Here is a 22,178-nt window from a genome sequence, read left to right on the forward strand (position 1 = left end):
TTCGTTTTGCTTGGCTTCCCCCCTGTATTGCCTTTGTATGCAATTTATATATGCTTGTATTTTTTACAGGCGACATGTGCTGCTGTGCTGCTTTCGCCTATTAACGTTGAGATTCTGTACGTCTGTATAACAGTTGAATGAATGCAATCCACTTCGTGTGGTGGTGACATCGGTCGGATGACGTAGATATAAGATGTGGATGCTCTTTCGTAGGCAGTCGAAGTAGACTTCTCGAACGTTGCCAGAAGCCGATTCGAGGAAGGCATGCCTGTGGATCTGCGGTTCCATCGGGAGCATCTTAGATCGCCAGCCTAAACACCTGGACCCTGGGACTTGTCTGACTGATATGAGACCGTTGGCTTCTCGAAGGACGCGAGCTGGCGGCTATCGGCGTTCGGCGGGCAACTAGCAGGACTAGGGCTGGCATCTCCGCCGCCGAATCCAGCGCGCGCGCCCTGCTCTTGGCAACCATTCCCTTCTGGTCGCAGGGCCAAGTTACGGTCATCGTGTCCTGAACGGAGCCAAAGCTCCCATCTATAACTTGCCAGACTCCAAGCAGACCCCGCCCTCTCTTCCTCTCTTCCCCTTGACGTCCGCTGGTTCTTCACTTGTGCTCCCTCCTCCGTCTGAAGCTCCCGGTGACGCGATCCTTCCTTTTGCTTTCTTCCAGAGCTCCTCCGCCATGGCGCAAATCCGCGGGACTGCGGGCTACAATCTCGGACACCAGAACCCCTTCGGCGGACCAGGGAGGGCGGACGCGACGAGCGATCCAAGCCCGTTGGATGCTATTCGGGAGCAGACAAGCAAGATAGAGGACTGGCTGGACACTCTGGCCGACCCTGTAAAACCGTATGTCTCTTGATCTTATTCTCCGCGTCTTGTCTGTTGGCGGGAAAACAAAGGGGAGTTCTGCTCAAGGGTTCGTGGACTGACGGCGTTTTTCTCTCCCTCCAGACACCTTCCAGCTATCGGCCGTTTCCTGATCGTCGTCACCTTCTTGGAAGATGCGCTCCGTATAATCACGCAGTGGAGTGACCAGCTGCTGTATCTCCGCGAGTATCGAGGAAGTAAGCAAGCTCCTATCCCGCAAAAACCCAGTCGATTTCTCTTCTGCATGGAGCCACAAAGAGCAGCCAGTCTAACAAGTGATGTTAACCTGCAGTACCATGGGGCATAACGCACATCTTCCTGATCGCCAACGTGATCGCCATGGCGATCTGCTCCACCCTCGTCATCACACGGAAACACAGCGAGTACGCCGTCGCGGGTCTGCTTGGTGTGGTGGTGACCCAGGCCCTCGGATACGGACTGATCTTCGACCTGAACTTCTTCCTGCGCAACCTGAGTGTCATCGGAGGTCTTCTCATGGTGCTCTCGGACTCGTGGGTCCGCAAGAAGTTCGTGCCGGCCGGCCTGCCCCAGCTCGATGAGAAGGACCGCAAGATGTACATCCAGTTGGCCGGGCGGGTCCTGCTCATTTTCCTGTTCATCGGATTCGTGTTTTCCGGCGAGTGGAGTTTTTGGCGTATACTGGTTAGCTTGTTTGGGTTCGTGGCGTGCGTAATGGTCGTCGTTGGTTTCAAGGCCAAGTGGAGCGCTGTCATGCTGGTTCTGATCTTGAGTGTGTTCAACGTCCTGGTAAACAACTTCTGGACGGTATGTGGAAGATTTCTGTCTCTGGCTATGACATAGTCTCAGAGCTTGACTGCTAACGGTTATCTAGCTGCACCCGCACCACCCGCAGAAGGATTTCGCCAAGTACGACTTCTTCCAGATCCTGTCCATCGTGTAGGTTCCCCCTTTGTCTCTGCTACAGAAACCAAAAGCCAGAAAACGTGAGCTAACATTCCACTTTCTTTCTGCAGTGGCGGTCTGGTCCTCCTGGTCAACATGGGTCCCGGTCAGCTGAGTGTCGACGAGAAGAAGAAGGTCTACTAAGGCGGAAGTCCCAGGCACAACAACTACTCCATTGGTTCTGCGATTATAACTCGTTATGATGAGACATCATGTCTTGAAATGCCTGAAAAAGCTGCATCCTTTTTCCATTTCACTTGTTTCTGTGGCGCATTCATGTCGTTTCTGCATAGTATCTAGCTAGATTACCTGAGCCAGCTCAACTATGCATCGTTGCTAACGACTGGTCTACTTTGAGCGATGACATCTCTGTGTTTTCCATCTGACCTGATGCATTTTGGCCCCCATCATCACATGAGCCTGAAGTCATGAGATCTTGTGTCCTTATTTTCGGCTTCATGACACAGCCACCTACCTACCTACACAGCCCCCCTGACCTGACCACTGACCTAACTACACCTGTCATATCTACAATCTATCCAACTAGGTATCTATCTATTAGTCTTAGTGCAAGTTCTATTTATATTTGAAGTTCCCTTTTTCCCCTAATGTACTGTAGTTCTGTTCCATGAGAATTCGATTTAGCCGGGTTAGTCTAGGTAGCCTTAGGTACTGTACCTAGCATAGCCGAAAAGATAGGGGCGATAACCTTGGGTAGTAAGGAAAGAAGCAAAAAAAAAGCACAGAACATTTAGGTATCTGCCTTTTTTTAAGTTTTTTAAGGCTTAATTAATTTAGGTAAGTAGCAATATGGAATCTACCTGCCATCTATCCTATCCTATCCTATCCTATTTTGATATTCACCCGGTTAATTTTAGTAACTGATGAAACAAATAGGTACAGTACCTGGACTTGTATAGGTAGGTCAGGTGTTATTATTATTAATCCTTAATTTAGCAGTTACTATGTAGGCGGTTAGTTAGCATGGCCATGGATACTGTAATATGTACGGTAACTCTGACGGGCAGTAAGTACTGTACCTAGTAACTCGTTGAAGGCTACCTTGTCTACTCAATTTACCCCTGCATGTACATGGATCATCAATATTTTTTTTTCAATTCTCTTATCTTATCTAGCTCTTGCCCATTTCTTCTCTTTTCTTCCCTTTTCTCTTCCCATCGTCCCCTGTCCCCTCTCTTCTCTATCCTATCTTATTTTTATCTGGGGGGGGGGGGGTCCCGGGGATATCTAGGTATAGGGCTGTCCTATCCTGTCCTGTCCAACAGCCGTTAGACCTCTTCCAAACGGTTAGCCTAGGAAGATACATATGCCAAAAAGGTAAATTTGCTGGCTGTCGATCGATAATCAAGGAACCAAGGAGGTAACTAGTTAAGAAAAAGAGTTTTTTATGCAATAATCCAGCAGGCCCCCAAAAGAACACTCGAACGCAAAAAAGGCATGTCGTTATTCCAAACAGAACGCCAGAATGCATTAACAAAAAGACGTAGATTCAGAGCGATGGGGAGAGGCAAGAGCAAAGGGCAAGGACAAAGGAAATCAGCAGCCAAAACGGGGCGGAAGGCTTGGTGGGTGAACAGGGCTCTAGGTACATAGAAGACGACAAGGGGAATGCAATTACCAAAAAAAAAAAACTGTATACTACATAAAAAGAGTAGGGGAAGGAGAGAAGGAAGGGAACTAGACAAAAACGTATAGCAAAGCAGAGAATGACTGGATCTTGAGTTAGCAGTGGCCTCTGTAGTGAGTGGACTCCACGGACAGGGAAAGGGCCAATATCATGAGTTTCGTCGGTCGTATCTGGTCCTGCCATGTTGTCCGAACGACGATCTGTACAGAGGTATCCGTCCTGCGAATAGCCAGTCAAGAGAGTGTATATGTCCCACGAAAGATCAGATATCCAGACCCCTGCACACCACAGAATCGCGATGGGCGAGGTTCACGCGTTGTATGCCGACGACCGTACTGCGAGCTGACGTTATATGTCCATGCTCCATCGCCACGGTCGTACTTTTCGAAGTTGGTCGGGGCCGTGCAGTCCATCCCTCTCGTCATTGATTTCCACGTGCAACGATTGCACGTCTTTGCAATACGGTTGCAGCGTGGTCAGTGTTTTAGAGATAGGGGTGGTACGGAAAGCCTTGCCACTGTCATCCGAGCCGGGACGTGAACGTGGTGTCTCAGGGCATCGGAAAAATCCTGGAGATGCTTCTGACGAATCGGCTACTGAGGATGGGGTAGAAGGCGAATATGAGCGCGATGATGCATTCATGTAGAATTCATCGTGAGGGTGGTTTGGATCAGACACAAGCACCGAATAGGATGCGATTGTAGCGAGCGGAGGTCGCGTAGGGACATTGAGATCCCCCAAATTAGGGTTATTGGATATTGTAATCGGAGGAGGCTTATGTTTCTTCTCAGGTTTCTTCCTCGAAGCAGCTGGGGATCCGTCGTTGTGAGGCCGACTGGGCCGTTCATCGAGAGGGATCGACTGCCCTCGCTGCACATCCTCTGCCTTTTCTTCCTTCTTTGGACTTTCTTTTGATGCCTTCAGATTGGGATTCCTTTTCCGAGAGCTACCATTGCGGCTCGCACCCCGGCTCCCACGACTTGATGGGTCGAACCTCTCCTTTCCAGCCATGACCCTTGCACTAGGTGGTGGCTGCAGCATCCACCTAGTCTCTGCTCTGCTGGTGGGGCCACTGACGATGGGAGGATGAAGGTCATTCACGGGGGGTGCTCTCGCGACATAGTATTTGCTCGAGTTGCCAGTGTTTGTCTTCCCTGACCCAGAAATACCGACAGAAGATCCCCTAAGCTCATCACCCCAGAGGGGCTCGTCCTCCCTCTGGTACCGCATCCAGTTCCATCGTTCCCCAAGTCCTCCTTTCTCCTTTTTCTGTGGCGATTCATCTTCCAAGCTCTCCGCAGACAAGCTTGGAGATGTAACACTTGGCCGTGGACCTCCTGTCCGATTGTTGTTGGGCCGATGTCTTCTAGCTGGGGGGCCTGGACCCAGCGCAATTTCTTCTTTCCATCCCGGGTTCGTGCTGAACGCTGTTGGTTGCGGAACGGGTCTAGGTTGGTCGGTGACGAGAGCAGAGGACTTCTCCTTCTCACGCTGCGACCGTATGGCTTCCTTCTTCCGTTTGTTCTGGTCAGCGGCAGCTGCACACGGTGTGCAGGAGGCGTAATAGAAGACCGCAGACTGCGCCCCTCTGTAGAGCCACATGGTGAGGCGTCTACAGTGCGTGTCGGGGGAATCTGCTGGGTGCTGAAGACTCCGAAACCGACAGCGTGAGAGACAACATCTGAACAGCCCTCAGGCGGGTAATATCTATTTGCGGGGACAGAGCGGAGAGTGACCTGAGGCTCGCAGTCACCGCGATGAGGTCAACATGAAAGGGTCGTCGGAGATACCGTGTAACCTGAGGCCGCCCAGCGACCGGAAGGGACGGTGACGATCGAGGCGACAGGGCTGGATGGAGGAGAGTTACGGGGACAAAAAGGAGTGACCTTAATCAACAAAGGAGCTGGGACAGCAGGCAGCAAGGCGGTTAGGAAGCCCAGGACAGAGTATATACTGGACGTCGGGGGGATGTAGAGCAGACAGGAGAGGCTGATCTCGAGGGGAGCCGTGGCTGGGCAGCCTACGGAGGCGCCGCAAAGGGGAAAGCAGAAGCGCGCCGTCTCGCGCCGGACGCTCAGGGACAACCGCTCAACTGCACGCCGTCGACAGACCATCGCGCCGTCTGGCCCACTGCAACGTGGACTTCAAGGGTGTTTTTTTTTGGTTCCCGTGGAGCCCGTTAACCGCTTATCCCAGACATTCCTCCTGCAGAACACGTTTCTCCTCTCGCGATCCTGTGGCTGTTCGCCCCTACCGCCATTGGCTGCGATAAGATAAATACCAGCTTGACGGGGAACACATCGCTCGGGAGCCAAGGCCTGACGTCGACAATGAGACAGGCTGAGCGCGGCATACGAGACGGGAAAAGAACGGGCGCAAGGGGACGGGAGGCCTTGATCGGCCAATGTGATCGCCAGCCGTTAAAATGTCAAGTCCACAGCAATAATATTAAATATCCAAGCCCAGACGCACTGCTCCTACAGAGTTCAGAGGTCGAATTCTACGGTTGCCCTGTGATGGAACTGCGTGAGGGTATTATGCAATCTCGCTTGCGGCTGCTCCAGAAGAGGTCTCGGAGTGAACTGCTGGCTCGAGAGACGACGCTTTACGAGGCAGATCCTGGGGTTGAGAAAACCTCCGAGGGCCGAAACGAACCATGTCAACCCGTGACTTTTCCCGTTTCTGAATAATTCTGCTTTGTGGTCTACCCCGGAGAGCAGTTCCCTCCTGCCAGGATCTAACAGGGTTCCCTTGTTTCCAGATTATTATGTCGTGCATGTTGCCGGGGTTTCTCTCCTGCTTTCAATGTAGCAAACAACAGGTTTCTTTCCAGTGTGAGGTTATTTTTATGTCCCAGGGATATATTATTATCGTATGGAGACACGTGACATGTCAGCATCCGTCTCTCAAACTAACTACAACGTCTTTAGGCTTCAGATGCAACCTAGTACTTAGCTGAAGTTTGTCTAGGATGACGTTCTCTACGCCGTTGGAAGTCTTGGACGCTCTCCCAGTTCCAGAAGCACAACTGTGCGTGAGAGTTATTATCTCTGGATCCTTTTCTAACCCTGCAATAAGTTGTTTTTCTGGTTCTGTCACATTGCTTGGCTGATTTGATCCTTGGGTCTATCCGTCTCAATCACATAATCCCGCAACGGGTGGGTCTGATGGCATACGAATTTCCGGAGACTGGAGTAGTATAACTCCGGAGTATACTTACTTCCGCACAGGCTAGTTTGGCCTACTTCGAATGTCATGGGATTAAAAAGGCTAAAGCGGCAAAGCCACCCGCGAGATGGTGTCGTCCCATCAAGAAGTGCATTGGCCTCAGTTTGCCTTGAATAATTTTTCATCCGCAGTTGGATGGGATATCTCGGGTCGAAAACGGTCCCCTCCGGTGAGGATTAATAGATGATAGGTTTCGGGACTATCCGGATCTCATTTTTCTTCTTCCGCCATTGGGAACGATGTCCTCCCCGCATAAATAAGATATCAGATACGCCTTTCAAAGTATACAGAGATTTCACAAGCGATCAAACCCGTATCAATACCGGAAGGTCGGTAACTTTGGACAGAGTGTGGGTAGGTAGATAAAAAAGACAGAGCTCAGCTCCATACGGTCGACCTACTAATAGGCACCGCACGAATTGGTGAACTGGCACGAGAAAAAAGGTGTGTTGTACAACTCAGCTCTGCAGGTGCCGGGTCATGCTCAGCGTTAACTTTAGAACAGTTCGGTAGAAACCAGCCTCCTCACAATACGCTGTAATCGCTGACCTCAGTAGCAGTGTATATAAAAAGATTATCAAAAAAACTGCTCAAGACATGTAAACGGACAGAGTTTGTCAGTGTTTGCCAAACAAAATTATTGTTATTTTCTCCTGCAAAAAGGAAAATGCACAAATTCTAAATGGATATACATGCATGCACACTCGCCCAAAAAAACCATAATTCTTCTTTTTCTTCTCAACTGTAGAGACATCCACCTGGCTGCGGCATGTTCTGATGGAGACCCCCCACAGATGGAACTTAATATGCCGCTCCAACGGTCTTGGATGTGAATGGTCCTCTCTTTCTGCCCTTGGAAGAATTGTGTGTAGAGGGGCATTCTGGGTCCTCTGTCCACTTGCTCTTCACGCGTTTCAGAGAGCATTGGAGGGAATGATAATCCGTATTGCCCGCAGAACCCGTTTTCCCCCGCTCAGCATCAGAATGCGAGCTAGCGAAGACTGCTCGTAATATCCGAATCCCCCCAAGAATTTTTTTCTTTCTTTTTGAGCACGCAGCCAAGTCCATTCCAAGTGGTTACCGCCATTAATCTCGCCTGTTTAGATCCGTCGTCATATTTTTCTCGCCATGCATCCACGCGCGGGGGTACGAAGAGACAAAAAAAACGGAGAGCCCTTTCGCCATTCCCGTTCCCATGAGTTAAGTCTCATCATATGTTCTTTGTCCCTTTAACCACCTCGCCCTTGACCTTCGACCAGTCTATGTCGGCATCGATAGCCTCGTCCACCTCGCCGCATACAACGACATTGTCTCCCCGTATCAGGTACAGGCCGTGCTCGATCTGCGAGCTGGGCTCGGGGTCGTCCGGCGTCCGGATTATCCGCTCAATTGTGTTCGCGACGACGAGGTTCGTGAGCTGGTCCGTCGAGAGGAGGGTGCCGACGAGGGTGCGGCCATCCACGGTGAGGATGAGGACCTTCTCTGTTTTTATTTTTTATGAGGTTAGCATGAGCCGTAAGCCCCAAGTATGATGTATAGTATAGAAAACAAGCTATTTCTGTCCGTATGTAGGTAGGACAGGTGGTGGCCGCGGGGAAGTCATTGCGGCCCCTCCCCGCATATTGGGATTCATATACAACTCACTGTTTATATATGAACTAAGAGACATTATGGCGACGAAGCTGAAGGCTGCGACGACAACTGAAGAATCCAGTGACGGCTAAGCTCAGCTCAGCTCAGCTCTTGTATTCCTCTGTCTCGAGCCAACGGGAGCTCTCTGACGCGCGTGGGAAGAGAGCCCTCCGCCCTCGTTCCACGCGGCACACGAGGGCAAGGCAGGCGGGCGACGAAGTTAAGCAGTTCCTCGTAGCTGCGATCACTCCGGTCTATCTGTCGGTCTGTGGGGCGGAGGGACACAGATAGGGAATCGGGACGTTGGAGGTGTGAAAAGCTTGTGGCTTGTCAGAGCAGAGCACTTTTGCTAGGTAGTCAAGTGCCGCTTGACGGGGTTCGAAAGCTTGGGGATAGGTTAAAGCCAAAGCCAAAGGTGCCCCATCCGCATCCGCATCCGCTCCGGATTGCACGGACGGTCCCGAGACGCTCTCCACGAGGCTGAGGCTTTCACACGCTGACAAAACATATGATGGCATCTGCCTTTCGGTCGAGTACATATCTTCTACATTTCCACGATCTACAGTCCCGCTTCTCGGTTTCTGTCCGAACTGGCTGCACGTTCGCCGCGCCTCAGAGCTGCCAGATCGACGCTCGTGAAGCAGCAGTTCATGAGGATGCGTTGATTGATGGACCTTTAGGACTGTAGCTACGCCGTTCATGTCATCTTTCCTGCGGTTGTCTTATCCCGCGTCACGAGGTCAGGATCGAGAAGCGTGGGGAGCTCCCGTTGTGGTCTGAAGTCCACTGTTGGATGTACACTTGAGTTGACTCTGAATGCCCTTTTGTTGAAACTGCTTATGAAGATAGCATATTGAAGTTCCTCTCGTTCATTGATACCCCCAAGATTTATGCCTGGACTGCTGGACATCTTCTATCCCTGGCCGGTGGTTTCGAACCTCGCCTCCCATCTGGGAATCGGCGATCTACTGAATCTATCACGCCTAAACTCCGAATGCAGAGCTGCCCTGCATGGCTTCCCCCCGCCATCATCATCATCCTCCTCTTCAAATGGTACCGCATCCACGGACTCCGATGTCCGGCCGGATATCTATGTGGGTGAACATGGAACGGGGTACTGGACAGGCCTGAAGTCCATTGCGCAGATGCTCTGCTCCGAACTCAATCACAGGAAAGGCAACATCTCGAAGCTATGTAGATACTGCTCCATGCCAGTATGCGATGCGTGTATCGTCAAGGTGAGCCGGCCGCCCACTCAGCAGCTCAGCTCATTTTTTCCCCATTTACAACCTCATTGATAACCTTGTAATATAATAATATCAGGAATCATTCGCAAAGCCCATAAATGCCTACAGAACCCGCACCCGCTACCTCTGCGTCGGCTGCTGGGCAAAAGGCAAGCCGCACAAAGGCCGCAGCTTCACCACGTCGCCGCCGGCGACCACTCCGTACAACTTCCTCCCCGGACACGGTGACTTCTGCCACTGCACCGCCAAGAACGGGTGGATCTGCTCCGCCTGTCGCGCGAGGCAGTGCAGAGACGTGGACCTGCAGAGGCAGACCTGCGTAGGCGAGGGATGCTCGAATCCACCTGGCGCTGACGGCGAGCGGCGTCGTGTCTGTCTCTGGTGTGATCTGCCTCTCTTTGGGGGGTCAGAGCATGACGGAGAGATGGCAGGGTTACGATGAGCGCTACACGACGAGTGGGATTAACAGCTGTGGAGAGTCGCGGAGCTGTAAACGGCGAAAAGTGGAATAATAAAATATGTGAGGAGATGATAGGAAGCATCTAGGATGGTGACATATCACAACAACTAATATACTACAATTACATTGACAAAGAAAGGAAGCACAGAGGGAGAAAAGATTGTGACGAAGCCATCTGTCCCATGATCTGATAATGTAATACAATAACTATTGATGCTTAAACACCACTGTACAAGGCATATACCTACGGAGCGGGTATGGAGAAATGAACCACACTCCGCTGCTAGATTATGTAGGAGAATATCCGGACCTTTCTCATTTTATCAAAACTCTCTTTCTATTACTCGGGTATTCCATATCCGACAATTTCAACTAGATAAGAAAGACAAAAACGGAAAACAAAATTAAACTCAGAAATCGGAAGACCAGACCACTCTCTACAGAACAGGGGAAAGAAGTCAACAGAAATAACTAGCAGACACAACGCAACGCAAACGAATCAATCCGGAAGCACAGCAGAAACGGTATAAAACAAAGTAGAATAGGTAACCAGTTTGCCATTTCTAGTAGCGCAGAAAGAATCTCTCGCGTCGCTATGGATATATCATATGGACAAACAGATTCCACCAACCAACCAACCAATCAATCGGCTTTTCGGTTTCTTTTTTGCTTTTTCAATCAATGCCTCACTTTAATACCTCATTCGATTTCAATTCAGCTTAGAGAATTAAAATCTAACGGTACGCTGCTGCCCCTTCCAGCACGGTACTTCCGGACTCCGCCCTGGAACGGCCGGGGCTTCGGGAATAGACTCTCATTTTGGAATTTGAATCTGTTGTCTTCTATTCTGACCATTCCGGGGGAGCCTCCAGGGCTGGATAGTGGAGAGTGTCCGCTGTTTGTGAGAGTGTACGAACTCGGGTCCAGCATTGATTTGGCCGCCGGCTGGTCGTTATGTGACGTAGGACGAGAAGGGGTAGGGGGGGTGTGAGATGACGGAGGAACAGGTGGGGCGGATGGGGGTGAAGTTGGAGGAGGTGGAGGAGGCGCTGGAGGTGCTGAGGGTGCGAACGAAGAGGGAGGTGGTGGAGGAGGAGCTGAAGGTGCATGGTTGTTGTTATTGTTGTGTGAGAAGGCGTTTCGTGCGGCTTGCACTGCTATAGAAGCTGCCTGTACTCCATTGGCTGAATGGGCTGCCGCCGGGGGAGGCGGTGGAGGCGTAGATCGTGCGGGCGGAGGAGGAGCTCTGGGAGCGGACATTGAAGGTGGAGGAGGCGGAGCCGTTGGAGGAGCAGGACTGGCGGATGAGGGAGGAGGGGGCGGAGCTGGTGCGGAGGGCTTCCTGGAGACTGGAGGAGGAGGTTTTGCTGAACCAGGCAATGGCGGAGGAGCACGCGGAGGGACCTCCGGGGCAGTCTTCGTTGTTGTTGTGGAGGCAGTCGACGGTCTCGGTGCCGGCCTTGGAGGGACCTTTCGGTTAACTGGAGGAGCAGGGGGAGATTCTGCAGACGGAGGTGGAGGAGGGCGTGCTCCAGGAGGCCTGGGAGCACTCGGAGCTTTCGGAGCTGGCGCCGAGGGAGGCGTCGGCCTCGAGCTATCTGAATCGGAGAGATATGCAGCGTCTGCTCGATTCGCGCCAGTATCAACACCTCCTCGACTGCGCAGCTTGGGCATTCCTCCGGCGAATAGACCGCCCAGCTGTGGAGCAGATGGAATACTTCCTCCGCTAGTATTATCCCCATTGGAACGTCCTTCACTGTTACTCCGTAGTCTGTTTGCGGCTCCGCCGGGAGGAACGGGGGGCGCAAGTCCTCCAGGAGGCTTTGGCACAGGCGGTGCACCGCCGATTGCTGGACCTGCGGATTTTCCTGATTCTTTTTGGATCATAGGTGCAGATCTGTCATTCGTCACCGTTTTCTTTAAACGAGTGCCTTTGGTGATATCTTGAAGAAGCGCGCTCTGTTGCAAGTGATTAGCTACCAGGTGTCTCCGGGTGCAAATGACGACATGGATAATCAAAGGCCCTGTCAGCTCCCAGAACATACCCTATCTTTCACTTCTCCCTTTGACGGCCTTGACGGGAGGTTCCCTGGAGGAGGAGGAGGGGGCGGAGGGCCCCCCATGCCCGGAGGCGGGGGAGGTGGTGGTGGAGGTGGAGGAGCAGGCATCTTGCTCTGGACGGGTATCTAAATAGATACCCTGGCAGAGTTGAAACCCAAAGGCCGCACGCAGGAAACCGGGTTCACAGCCAACCAGATAAGGTGACCGTCGTCTCCAGATAAACGATCCAACGCGGGCCTGGAGACTGTCGTGCGGTGTGGTGAGAGTGACTGGACGCCAGGCAGAGAGCAGTTGTACGGAGCATGGAGGACGTTCAAAGGGACTGGAGCGGCTGGTGGCGGTGCTGCGGGTAAGTAAGCGCGGACCGCGGTGACGGCGTCTCCGCTCTCTTACTGCCCAACATCGCGGCCGTCGCCAACGCATACAACACGACGTATGCTGCAGAGATGAAAGGTATTACCTTTAGGCCACAGAGGAGCGCACGGCTCCAGGTGCCGATCTGCCAATTCTGCCAATTCTCCACTGTCCGAGCTGGTCATCGCAGGCCAATCTCACAACCATACACCCCCACCAGTTTGCAGTATAGCCGCGATGTTTACCCCGGTTTGCGATCGAAGCGCACATGGACGGTGCCATTGACAGCACCCCAATCCGTTTCCAGACGTTTCGCGTCAAGCACATCCAAGAACTCGATACCAGCTGACCCAGAGCTGGCTCTACAACAAGTGCAGCAGGAGTTTCGCGCGATTCGAGATGCGGATTCTGTACCCTTGGATGAGACAGTGGTACAGCTGCTGCAGAAGTGCCAGAAGATCGTGGAATCCATTGTCCTACAAGAGCATGACCACCAGGGGGGTTCTACCAACAAAGATGAAGGCAATGCGACATCTTCTCTGCTGGGCCTGGAGGAGAAAAACCAAAGCGCGCAGCGGTCGAATGTATCCAAGAGCACCGAGCGGCGGGTGACTGATTCAATATCGCAACTTGCCAACGAACTGCTACGGGACGAGAAAGTCTTCATATCCCCTGGGGCTCTGGAATACTACACGAAAATCCAAACGCTGGTGAAGAATGCGGAGCATTTCCCCGAGATCTTTGCCCTCTACGCCAATAAGCCCGTTCCTCAGGCAAACAGCTCGCCGATCAAGTATCGCCCGCAGGACCCCAAGAGCGTCAACAACGCTGTTCCTTCGGAATTGGCGAACATGGCTCTCGATGTCGCTATCGACCAGAAGAATCTTCCCCTCGTCTTGGCCATTATCGACAATACCTTCTGCGCCCCCGCATTCTACAGGGCGAAGGTTTTCAAGAAGGCAGCTCTACCGCTGTCCGGGCTGGCCGCTGCACCTGCTGCATCCTATGCCGTAGCCTCTTGGGCATCCACCTTACAGAACACCATGGATCCCAGCACGGCGACGGGAATCGCTTTTGCTGCGACCCTGGCGTACATAGGGTTTACGTCCTCCGTCGGAATCATCGCCATCACGACGGCCAACGACCAGATGGAGCGGGTGGTGTGGTTGCCTGGTATGCCGTTGCGACAACGCTGGCTCAGGGAAGAGGAGCGTGCCGCACTTGACAAGGTTGCGTGTGCCTGGGGTTTCAAGGATCCCTGGAGGAGGGGTGAGGAGGAAGGGGAGGAATGGGAGGCTCTCCGGGAGTTCATTGGGATCAGAGGAATGATATTGGACAAATCGGACTTGATGGAGGGAATGCAGTGAATGACGGTGTCAGCCGAATTATGCATGTCTACTACATATCCCGTCGGTTTTTCAGCAATGTACTCCGATGTCGATACCGCCCTGATGAAGGCGCAAACAAAGATATCCAATTTCATCAATCATGATTGATTTTTTATTCCAGGTATCCATGCTTCAGGAACGAAGCACTGCGATTCATATTTGCCTAACTAGAGCAGATACTATCTCACAAGTGCTTCAACGACCCCCAATGCGAAACAGCGCAGCGCACCACGCTTAGTAAAGTCTCTTGGGAGGAGACATGGAAGCCTTGATGACAAGGCTGCCAACGTTCTGCCAGCCCTTCTTCAGAAGGGAGACAAGGTAGTTGATGGCAAGCATGACGTTGGCGACGAGCTCCTCCTGGGTCATGCCGACGTTGCCAACAGCAACACCAAGGCAGAGCACCTTCTTCAGCTGGAACTTGATGGTGGACTTGACCTCGGTGACCTTGTTGGCCATGTCCTCGGAGTGGGAGATCGGGGTAGGGAATTTACCGGCTATGGGGCATGTTAGCTTTCATCTGGTACATTGGGTTTTAGTTACAGATAGAGCCAAAGTTGAACGCACCCTTGGAGAGACCGGGTCCCAGAAGACGAGGGATCTGCTTGATGAGGGAGTCGGAAGCCAGGAAGGCATCGTACTTGCGAGCAAGCTTCTTGATGAGCTTCTTGTTCTTGTTCAGCTTCTTCAGGTCATCGGCAGACATGGCATCGATGCCGTGGTGCTTGGCACGGTCAAGGTCGTGCTGGTCACCGAGAATACTACGGACAGATATATCCATCAGCTAAGACCGCTCATGTTATAGTCCTCGAACCTCCCATAATTATCCAAGTTCTCGATCGAGGGTGAAAAAACGCACCAGATGCTCATGCCGGGACGAGGAACGCTGGGCAGCTTGATGGTGCCAGAGAAACGCTTGTCACGCTGGGGGTCATAGTTCTTCAGACCGATCTGGAGCTCGACGGTCTCGAGGAAGTTCCTCTTTTTCTGGTTCTGGGAGTAGTCGAGCAACTCCTGGACATTTTGGCGCACTCCGGCTGTTCGAGACGCGTGAACGTCAGTCTTCGGTCTTTGGCTTGCGCACACATGAAACTGGCATCTTCTGGAGGCAGGGAAAACTCACCGACTGTGATCTTCGACATGATGGCTACAGTCTTCCAAAAGAATTCTTTAAATTCTTATGGTGAGGCTCTGCGCGTAAATGTCTTGGGAGATTAAGTGGGATAGCGAGCAATTTCCAGCGGACGGTCGCTTTCTTTTTACGGTGGTGGGAATTCTCCATCCCGCTTGTGGGTGTCGAGAGGAGCTAACCGGACTTGTACTAGTCTTACCCTAACCTTTCCTGATTTGCCAACCTTGGAACGCCTGATCAGGCTCCAATCGATAAACTGATAACTCCTGAGTCAAAAGTCAAAGCAACAATGCGATGATGCGACAGGACGCGCTCTTCTATACTGTCTGAGTCATATTAGTTATTTTATTCTCCTAATATGTTGAGGATCTACTGTGCGACTGCGCCGCAAACTCCAAAAACCGGATGCTCTGACTCAATGTCGATATCCTTTGTCATGCCGATCACAGGCAACGGTTCTGAACCACCAACAGCTAACTCCTCCCCCTGGATCTTAAACCCAATACGTTCATATAGTCTGCGCGCAGAATTGTTGCCTGATTCCACAATGATACCGACAGTGGCTCGGGCCGCGGAAGCGCTCTTTGCCTCGTCCCGAGCAGCCATCAACGCCCGCTCAATCAGTCGTCTGCCGTGTCCCTTTCTCCTTCTATCTGGTAAGACGAACACTCCTACAATGAGATATGTCGCATGTGCGTTCCCGAGCGTCTTGAAATCCGGGCCTTCAGATAGATTGGTCCCGGAAAATACCTGCCATGGCTTCGACGTCTCAGCACCTTCCTGAGGCAGCACTTTTGGTCCTAACAAAGTAGCCTGACCAAGCCATTCACTCTCCAGTAAGCGCTGCACTGGATTGTAAATATTTTGCTCTGGGGTTGGATCTTTGTCTTCAACGGCGACGAACGTCTTGCTTAGCGGGTTCTCGAGGCGAGAAAGCCAGGTCTCGTAAGCGAACTGACTTTCGCGCCCATAGGTAGATGAAAAGGCGTTTGGGTCTCGCTGAAGAGCTTCCAGGCGGTTTCCTTTGTAGCGTTCCACGATGCCTTTCAGGGTTGATAGCGAAAGGAATTCTTTGGGAATTAGTATAACGTCCTCTGGTGGAGTTCTCGATGTCATAATTAGTAGTAAAGATGGAAGGCTGGAGTATGCGCAAATCCCTGGTAATTATGGCGTCCAGAAACAAATTTTAGCTGTGCTTTCTCTCCATTGACCTTGAGTAAGCACTTATGTTTAAATAGTCAAATAATCGATGAGAGTCATGGCTATCGTCGCTCAATGTGAGTATACGTTCTGACGTTTCTATAGGTGGGAATTTGCTCTGGCGACCCTTTTTATACTTTGTCTACTAGAGTAATACGAATACGAGCACGAAGCAGCAGATGCTTGAAGAATAAGCAATAGCTATGGGAGTGAAAACAATAGTTTAAAGTACCATGAAAGCTGTGAAGCGTTATTTCATGAGGGTTATGACGACTCATGGAGAAACTAGTCTTCACGGGCAATCAGAGTTGGGGATTCAGAGCTCTTAAGGTTCCAAAGAGTCGGTCGAGGCACCGGCCCGCCGCGGGGAAGGTTCCCGTCGTGACGGGTATCCCGCAAAGTTTGGCAATAATAGCCTTTCAGCCTGATTTACTCCGTACCTATTAATGATCTACGAGTTCTCTGGGCATGTATTTCTTGAACGGCCATCCATTCAAACCAAAAGTGAGATGGCGGGGCCGCTTGAAGAACACCGGACCCCAGCGGTTATCCCTAACACATAGCAGGCTAAGCTCGTAGCACGCGACAGCTCATGAAACATGAACGCAAGACCGGGAGACAGAACTCACAGCAAGAAAGGCTTAGCAGTGGAGCTGACGTTGGAGCTTCCAGTCTGGGCCCTGAAGATTTTGCAGACCGGCCACTTGGAAATCGGACAGCATTGGAGCTGGCGCCGTGAACGATGATCTTCGGCCGGTTGGCGAGTCAGATGGCTTGCGCTTCGCGCCCACCAATGTCCGAGCAATCCCAGCTTGTATCAGGCTCTCAGCCTCATGACCGCGGTCAGTCGAACGCTGAGCAAGCAAGGCTGCGGGGACGCTACTATGGAGATGGTCGCACTTGGTGCTGTTTACATATATTATTTGTGTAGCGTTATCGATTCTTTTCTCGGTCTTGTTTCTTTAGCATCGTTTGGTGAAACCAATTCTTCATCTTTTTTTTGCAGTACACCGCTGTTGTCGATCACTAAGTCATTTTCTCATCTGAAGCCGAGGGGCGTCGACAGAGATGCCAGGAATATCAGCCTCGAGCGGTTTGCAAACACCAACGGAATACTATTCGAGTTTCTCGACCAGACCTGGACTGGCTCAGAAGTTTAATAATATTGATGAAGAGGTCCATTTCCGGGACTATCTGCAGCACTTGCAAGATGCAGCGACGCAGAACTTCGTGCTGGACTTTGGCAATGACGATGCATGGTGCGCGGTGAATCTTGAAAAGGAGGATTTTACGGTCTTGTTGGATACACCGGTATTTTTTCACTTCTTGCATATATGCAAACAGTTGGCTGATTGGTTCCAGAAACCAAAGTGCTTCGGGACAAGATGGATGTAAGTTTGCAACCTACGTCCCTTCTCAGATCTGCTATGCCACCTGCTAACTTCCGCAGTAACATCTGGGCACCCGAGAAACAGAAAGATTCCATACGAGTTGGTTTTCTCTGCTGACATTTTGCTGGCTTTGCGTTGACCACCTTAGTGCATTACCAACCAATATGGCGTCTCCGAGAGACTGCAGGCGATGATGTGCACGGAGCCTGTGAAGCAGACCCAGTCTCAAATTCGAACCCGAGACTCAACTACTGATTGCTCAAATGCGAAAGACCCCGATCGATCTATTGCACCCCAGGGGAAGGATCTCGAAGATGGATATCCTCTGGATGATATGCCCGACCCGGAAGTCATAAAGGAGGCCGCCCGGTTCAAGAACCTTACGTTCGCTCAAATTGTCGACCAGATTTGGCATTTCTGTTCAGTAGACTATGGTCCAAAATGTAAGGAAGGTACGGATAGGACGACGACCGAGACATGCTGACCACATCGCCAGATACATGTATCGGATACAACTCCCTCTATGGGATCTCAGGGATGGAAATCGAGAACGGGGAAGGCTTTCCTGATGGCAAGAGGATATGGACTTGGATAATCCTTTGCAGTGATGGTCTGAAACCCTTTGCATACGTGGTGTTGTATCTCATTCAGGATCTTACTCTGATCAGGAACCGTCGTATCTATCCAGGAAAACCCATTTCCTGGACCGCATATACCAAAAGCAAAGGAGCGGAAGGCGATACTTGGAGCGATCCGTCGAAATATTGGACTTATTTTCTCTGGAGTGTCCAAACAGCATTCTGCCGCTTCTGAAAGCGACTCCCTGGTGACGATACGTGTACGGAGTGTGTCAGGCACTGGGCCTGATCAGGCCAAGATAAAGCAGGAAGACGGTCCCAGCTTGTTGTTGTACTATATCTTCGACGACTGGGTTTCCAGCTATAGTCTCGTCGCCAGAAGAGAGCATACATATGGGGCTTATCTGAATGATCTTGTACGACTCTTATACTGCGAAGGATCATCTCCCAACGGCAAGCTGACATAGAGAGCAGAGACGAAAAATGCTTGTACGACCCGAGGTAGAGCTGGTTAACCAATTGCACTGGGTGGGCAGTCGGCTTGCCGTCCTGAAGCGGCTCTACCAAAGCTACGAACTCATCATGATGCGGATTCTGCAGAGGCAGCGCCTGCTCCGTGATGAGGCGCGCTCTAATCGGGAAAACTATTCCTATGGGAATACCTTTAGCGACCTGGAGTTTCAGGACTTACGACAGTCGACTCTGAGAAGCAGGCTTAGCATCCTGAGCAACTACGATGCGCCGGTGGGTGTTCCCCTGAGCTCTGCCGCCGTTGGCCGCTTTGAGAGACTCGTGGACCGCATCAAGCTGTACTGTCTGAGCGAGATAGAGACGTGCTTGAGAGAGAAAGAGTCACTCACGTTCTTGGTGAGTCTCGTATACTCCTTTCCAACACTACAGGGCTGACCTGCTTGAAACGTAGAACTTCAACCTCATCGCCCTGAAGGACTCGCAGGCCGTCGAGAAACTCACCAGGATCACGGTCCTGCTGGCCAAAGTCACGATCCTGTTCCTGCCGGTGAGTCTGATGACTGCTTATTTCTCGACGCAGATCGAGGACCTGCAGGGCGTGTATACGGCGCGGACATATTGGATCTGCTTCGGGGTGATCATGTTCCTGTCGATCGTCGTGCTGGTGATCTTTGGGTATGCGAGCGACACGGTGGAAGGCAAGACGATATATCAGTCCCTCTGGAGGGCGTTTGTCCGTTCTTCGCGGGATCGGGTGGACAGGATATCGCACCGGCGGCGGGGAGAGCTGGGATGATGAAATCTCTTTCTTCTTACTTGTCAGTAGTCTTCTTGTCCGAACCAGGAATCGGGAGAAATGAACAGTAGATAAAAACGTATTGCATGCGCCTGGCGGTCCACTGGGCAACATGGCAGTCCCCAACGACGCGTCGTCTGCAGATCGGGTGTGGGGTCGAGCGAGAGCAGGAGAGCACGAGAGCGTCCTTGGGGAGTCTGGGACGGTCGCGAGCTCCACCACGCGTTTTGCGGCAGGCCTATCGACGGGATGAAGCTCTGGGCAGACGTGCGGTTCAAATAATGGAGCCTGGCTTAGGGAGTTCGCCTCCTGCCGCGAGATTCGGCGCCGGCCGCAGTTGGAGCGCAACACCGTGTCCTCTTCGAGGCGCATAAAGCGGTCTTGGCTCCTCTGCATTCCTCTTCCAGGGCGTTCCAAAGCTGCCAGAATACCGTGTTGGCCTGTATCTCCCCCGTGCTGCTTAGTGACGGAAGCTACGCGCACGGCCGAATTTCTCGACCTGCCAAATTTCACACGACGACAACTTCGTCCGCGACAGACGCATCTCACCTCCATCTGCATCCACGCTCTGCCATCTCTCGCTCACTTCTGCTTCGTTTTTCTTGTAAGTATAGACCCTCGTTGCCTCCTGCTCCCACGCCACTCCCGTCCCCTTGCCAGTCGGTGCTCGGTGGAACACGGGACTCCCCCCCACAACCCTTTCACCGTCAAATCGAGACCGTCCTCAAACTCCCCTAAGGCCTCGTCCATCCCTTTTCCCCAAGTCGCTCCGCTGATCCTGTCTCTCCGTGTCTCTCCCTGGATATCGAAAGCAAAGACATCCTCCGTCTGCAGTTTGCGCTGACCTCTCTCCTCCAAGTGCCACCGCTTTCAATCTTCCCGTCTTCACCGCCGCCAACATGGGTCTGACCTTCTCGAGATTGTTCGATAAAATATGGGGAAAGAAGGAGATGCGAATTCTGATGGTCGGTCTGGACGCCGCCGGAAAGACCACCATCTTGTATAAGTTGAAGCTGGGTGAAATCGTCACCACCATCCCCACGATCGGTTAGTCCATTCCCGACACGTGTCCTGCCCGGTTTTCGATCACGTTGGAGAAAGTCCCGGGCGCAACGCCAAAAGTCGAACGAACAGAGGTGGCTAACGAAGGTCTCGTGTGGTCCTGCAGGTTTCAACGTGGAGACGGTCGAATACAAGAACATTCAATTCACCGTGTGGGACGTCGGTGGTCAGGACAAGATCCGTCCTCTCTGGAGACATTACTTCCAGAACACCCAGGGTATCATCTTCGTCGTCGACAGCAACGACCGTGACCGTATCGTGGAGGCTCGGGAGGAACTGCAGCGCATGCTGAACGAGGACGAACTCCGCGATGCCCTTCTCCTGGTCTTCGCCAACAAGCAGGACTTGCCTGTATGTGGACCGCTCTCCTTGCCACGTTGAGAGATTTTTCTTTTGCGGCGGATACTGACCACTTTGCGCGCAGAACGCGATGAGCCCCGCTGAGATCACCCAGCAGCTAGGTCTGCAGAGCCTGACCCGCCGTGCCTGGGTAAGTCCATCGCCCGGATGAACGACCAGAGCCCCGACTAACGTTTCGCAGTACATCCAATCCACCTGCGCTACCACCGGTGACGGTCTGTACGAAGGTCTCGAATGGCTCGCCGAGACCCTCCGGAAGACCGGTCGCGACTAAGCGAGCGGAAGAACTCATCTCGAGTCGATGAACTTGTGTGTGACGTGGGGAATACCTGACCATCTGCGGGAATTTGCGTGTCACTGAATGAAATGAAACTGTTTAAACACCAACCAAACCTCTCTTCATCATCAAATGGAGAGAATGGGAGCCGGGGCCGGCAAAGACACATTTTCGCGTAGGGAAGGGATTTGCTGCTTTGGTACATGTGTGTTCTCTTAATGGCTCTTCTTTTCCTCTATGCTATTAGCTCCTCCACTTTTATCTCTTTCCTTCCTCTATCCTGGCGTCGATCATCGAACGAATACTCCTTTGTGTGCCTTAAAGCTCTTTTGCTGCTAAACTCATACTACTCAAATATTCATATACCTTTAATCGTTGATTCGTTCGTCTGCCGTGTTTTGTCGTACTACCGCTCTGATCTTCTGTACGCTGCCGTCGGTGTGGCTTATCTAGAAACTCCGCTTGCTACTGTTATGCTTATTCTGTACGATGAATAGACCAGATCGACGTAACCATCCTCGAGACTCGAAGTTATACCATACCTATCATAATCCACTTCGTTCAGTTGACAGCTTGTGACTATCTCACATGGGCTTGGCGCGACGTGACTTCCTAGGTCCCGGTTCCTCTGCTCTGTTCAGGACAGATGCAAAAAAAGCGCACGAAAGCTAAGAACCGGTGCGTCGGTTTTCCTTGCTTTATGGCTGTCCCTTCCGTACGTCTTCCCCGAAACAAAAGTGTGCCAGACTAAGTATTTATGTATATCCATTTACTGCATATACTACCATGAATCATGTTGATTGTTAGCTCAGCATCTGCCTATTTAGCCAACTATCTGTCAGTTATCAGCGACATGTACAGTATATGTATGTCCATGTCCATGTCCATGTCCATGTACAGTACATATCGGACGCACGTGGAAGAACAGGAGAACAGGAGCACGGGAGCCAGACAGACAGACCTGGTTGAGACTCGACTGCCCTATTTTCCCGTCTTATATCGATCATAAACTGCCCTAGCTTAGGTAGGTAGCTACCTCTGATCTACTGCGTACTAGTAGTATGGGTTCTGGGTCTGGGTCTGGTTGTCTGGCTATAGG

The 22,178-nt window shown here is 51.8% G+C and overlaps 9 protein-coding genes across 9 annotated transcripts; 4 read left to right on the forward strand and 5 right to left on the reverse strand.

Moving 5' to 3' along the window:
* Window positions 1-682: 682 nt before the first annotated feature.
* On the forward strand, window positions 683-1,938 carry VTN00DRAFT_9707 (uncharacterized protein; the record flags this gene model as incomplete). The annotated part of the gene is made up of 5 exons (XM_069436692.1): window positions 683-849; window positions 955-1,067; window positions 1,163-1,656; window positions 1,724-1,788; window positions 1,866-1,938. 5 exons carry the CDS (start codon window positions 683-685, stop codon window positions 1,936-1,938), a joined length of 912 nt encoding a protein of 303 aa, XP_069284306.1.
* A 1,852-nt stretch (window positions 1,939-3,790) lies between these two features.
* Window positions 3,791-5,044, reverse strand: VTN00DRAFT_9708 (uncharacterized protein; the record flags this gene model as incomplete). The annotated part of the gene is made up of 1 exon (XM_069436693.1): window positions 3,791-5,044. One exon carries the CDS (start codon window positions 5,042-5,044, stop codon window positions 3,791-3,793), a length of 1,254 nt encoding a protein of 417 aa, XP_069284307.1.
* Window positions 5,045-7,880: 2,836 nt separating this feature from the next.
* Window positions 7,881-8,339, reverse strand: VTN00DRAFT_9709 (uncharacterized protein; the record flags this gene model as incomplete). The annotated part of the gene is made up of 2 exons (XM_069436694.1): window positions 7,881-8,152; window positions 8,315-8,339. 2 exons carry the CDS (start codon window positions 8,337-8,339, stop codon window positions 7,881-7,883), a joined length of 297 nt encoding a protein of 98 aa, XP_069284308.1.
* Window positions 8,340-9,192: 853 nt separating this feature from the next.
* VTN00DRAFT_9710 (uncharacterized protein) lies at window positions 9,193-9,991 on the forward strand (the record flags this gene model as incomplete). The annotated part of the gene is made up of 2 exons (XM_069436696.1): window positions 9,193-9,540; window positions 9,626-9,991. The coding sequence occupies 2 exons, from the start codon at window positions 9,193-9,195 to the stop codon at window positions 9,989-9,991; spliced, it is 714 nt and encodes a 237-aa protein (XP_069284309.1).
* A 732-nt stretch (window positions 9,992-10,723) lies between these two features.
* Window positions 10,724-12,177, reverse strand: VTN00DRAFT_9711 (uncharacterized protein; the record flags this gene model as incomplete). Its single annotated transcript, XM_069436697.1, has 2 exons — window positions 10,724-11,968; window positions 12,055-12,177. The coding sequence occupies 2 exons, from the start codon at window positions 12,175-12,177 to the stop codon at window positions 10,724-10,726; spliced, it is 1,368 nt and encodes a 455-aa protein (XP_069284310.1).
* A 339-nt stretch (window positions 12,178-12,516) lies between these two features.
* Window positions 12,517-13,791, forward strand: VTN00DRAFT_9712 (uncharacterized protein; the record flags this gene model as incomplete). Its single annotated transcript, XM_069436698.1, has 1 exon — window positions 12,517-13,791. One exon carries the CDS (start codon window positions 12,517-12,519, stop codon window positions 13,789-13,791), a length of 1,275 nt encoding a protein of 424 aa, XP_069284311.1.
* A 255-nt stretch (window positions 13,792-14,046) lies between these two features.
* VTN00DRAFT_9713 (60S ribosomal protein uL1) lies at window positions 14,047-14,954 on the reverse strand (the record flags this gene model as incomplete). Its single annotated transcript, XM_069436699.1, has 4 exons — window positions 14,047-14,309; window positions 14,380-14,573; window positions 14,672-14,849; window positions 14,936-14,954. 4 exons carry the CDS (start codon window positions 14,952-14,954, stop codon window positions 14,047-14,049), a joined length of 654 nt encoding a protein of 217 aa, XP_069284312.1.
* Window positions 14,955-15,313: 359 nt separating this feature from the next.
* VTN00DRAFT_9714 (uncharacterized protein) lies at window positions 15,314-16,060 on the reverse strand (the record flags this gene model as incomplete). Its single annotated transcript, XM_069436700.1, has 1 exon — window positions 15,314-16,060. One exon carries the CDS (start codon window positions 16,058-16,060, stop codon window positions 15,314-15,316), a length of 747 nt encoding a protein of 248 aa, XP_069284313.1.
* Window positions 16,061-17,212: 1,152 nt separating this feature from the next.
* Window positions 17,213-21,076, forward strand: VTN00DRAFT_9715 (uncharacterized protein; the record flags this gene model as incomplete). The annotated part of the gene is made up of 13 exons (XM_069436701.1): window positions 17,213-17,455; window positions 17,507-17,535; window positions 17,595-17,634; window positions 17,684-17,978; window positions 18,032-18,145; window positions 18,204-18,529; window positions 18,588-18,980; window positions 19,036-19,259; window positions 19,919-19,984; window positions 20,240-20,427; window positions 20,549-20,793; window positions 20,867-20,932; window positions 20,984-21,076. 13 exons carry the CDS (start codon window positions 17,213-17,215, stop codon window positions 21,074-21,076), a joined length of 2,322 nt encoding a protein of 773 aa, XP_069284314.1.
* Window positions 21,077-22,178: the final 1,102 nt, after the last annotated feature.

The sequence above is a fragment of the Thermoascus crustaceus genome (genome assembly GCF_041956765.1).
Source record: "Thermoascus crustaceus strain CBS 181.67 unplaced genomic scaffold VTN00scaffold_8, whole genome shotgun sequence".
Classification (NCBI taxonomy): Eukaryota; Fungi; Ascomycota; class Eurotiomycetes; order Eurotiales; family Thermoascaceae; genus Thermoascus; species Thermoascus crustaceus.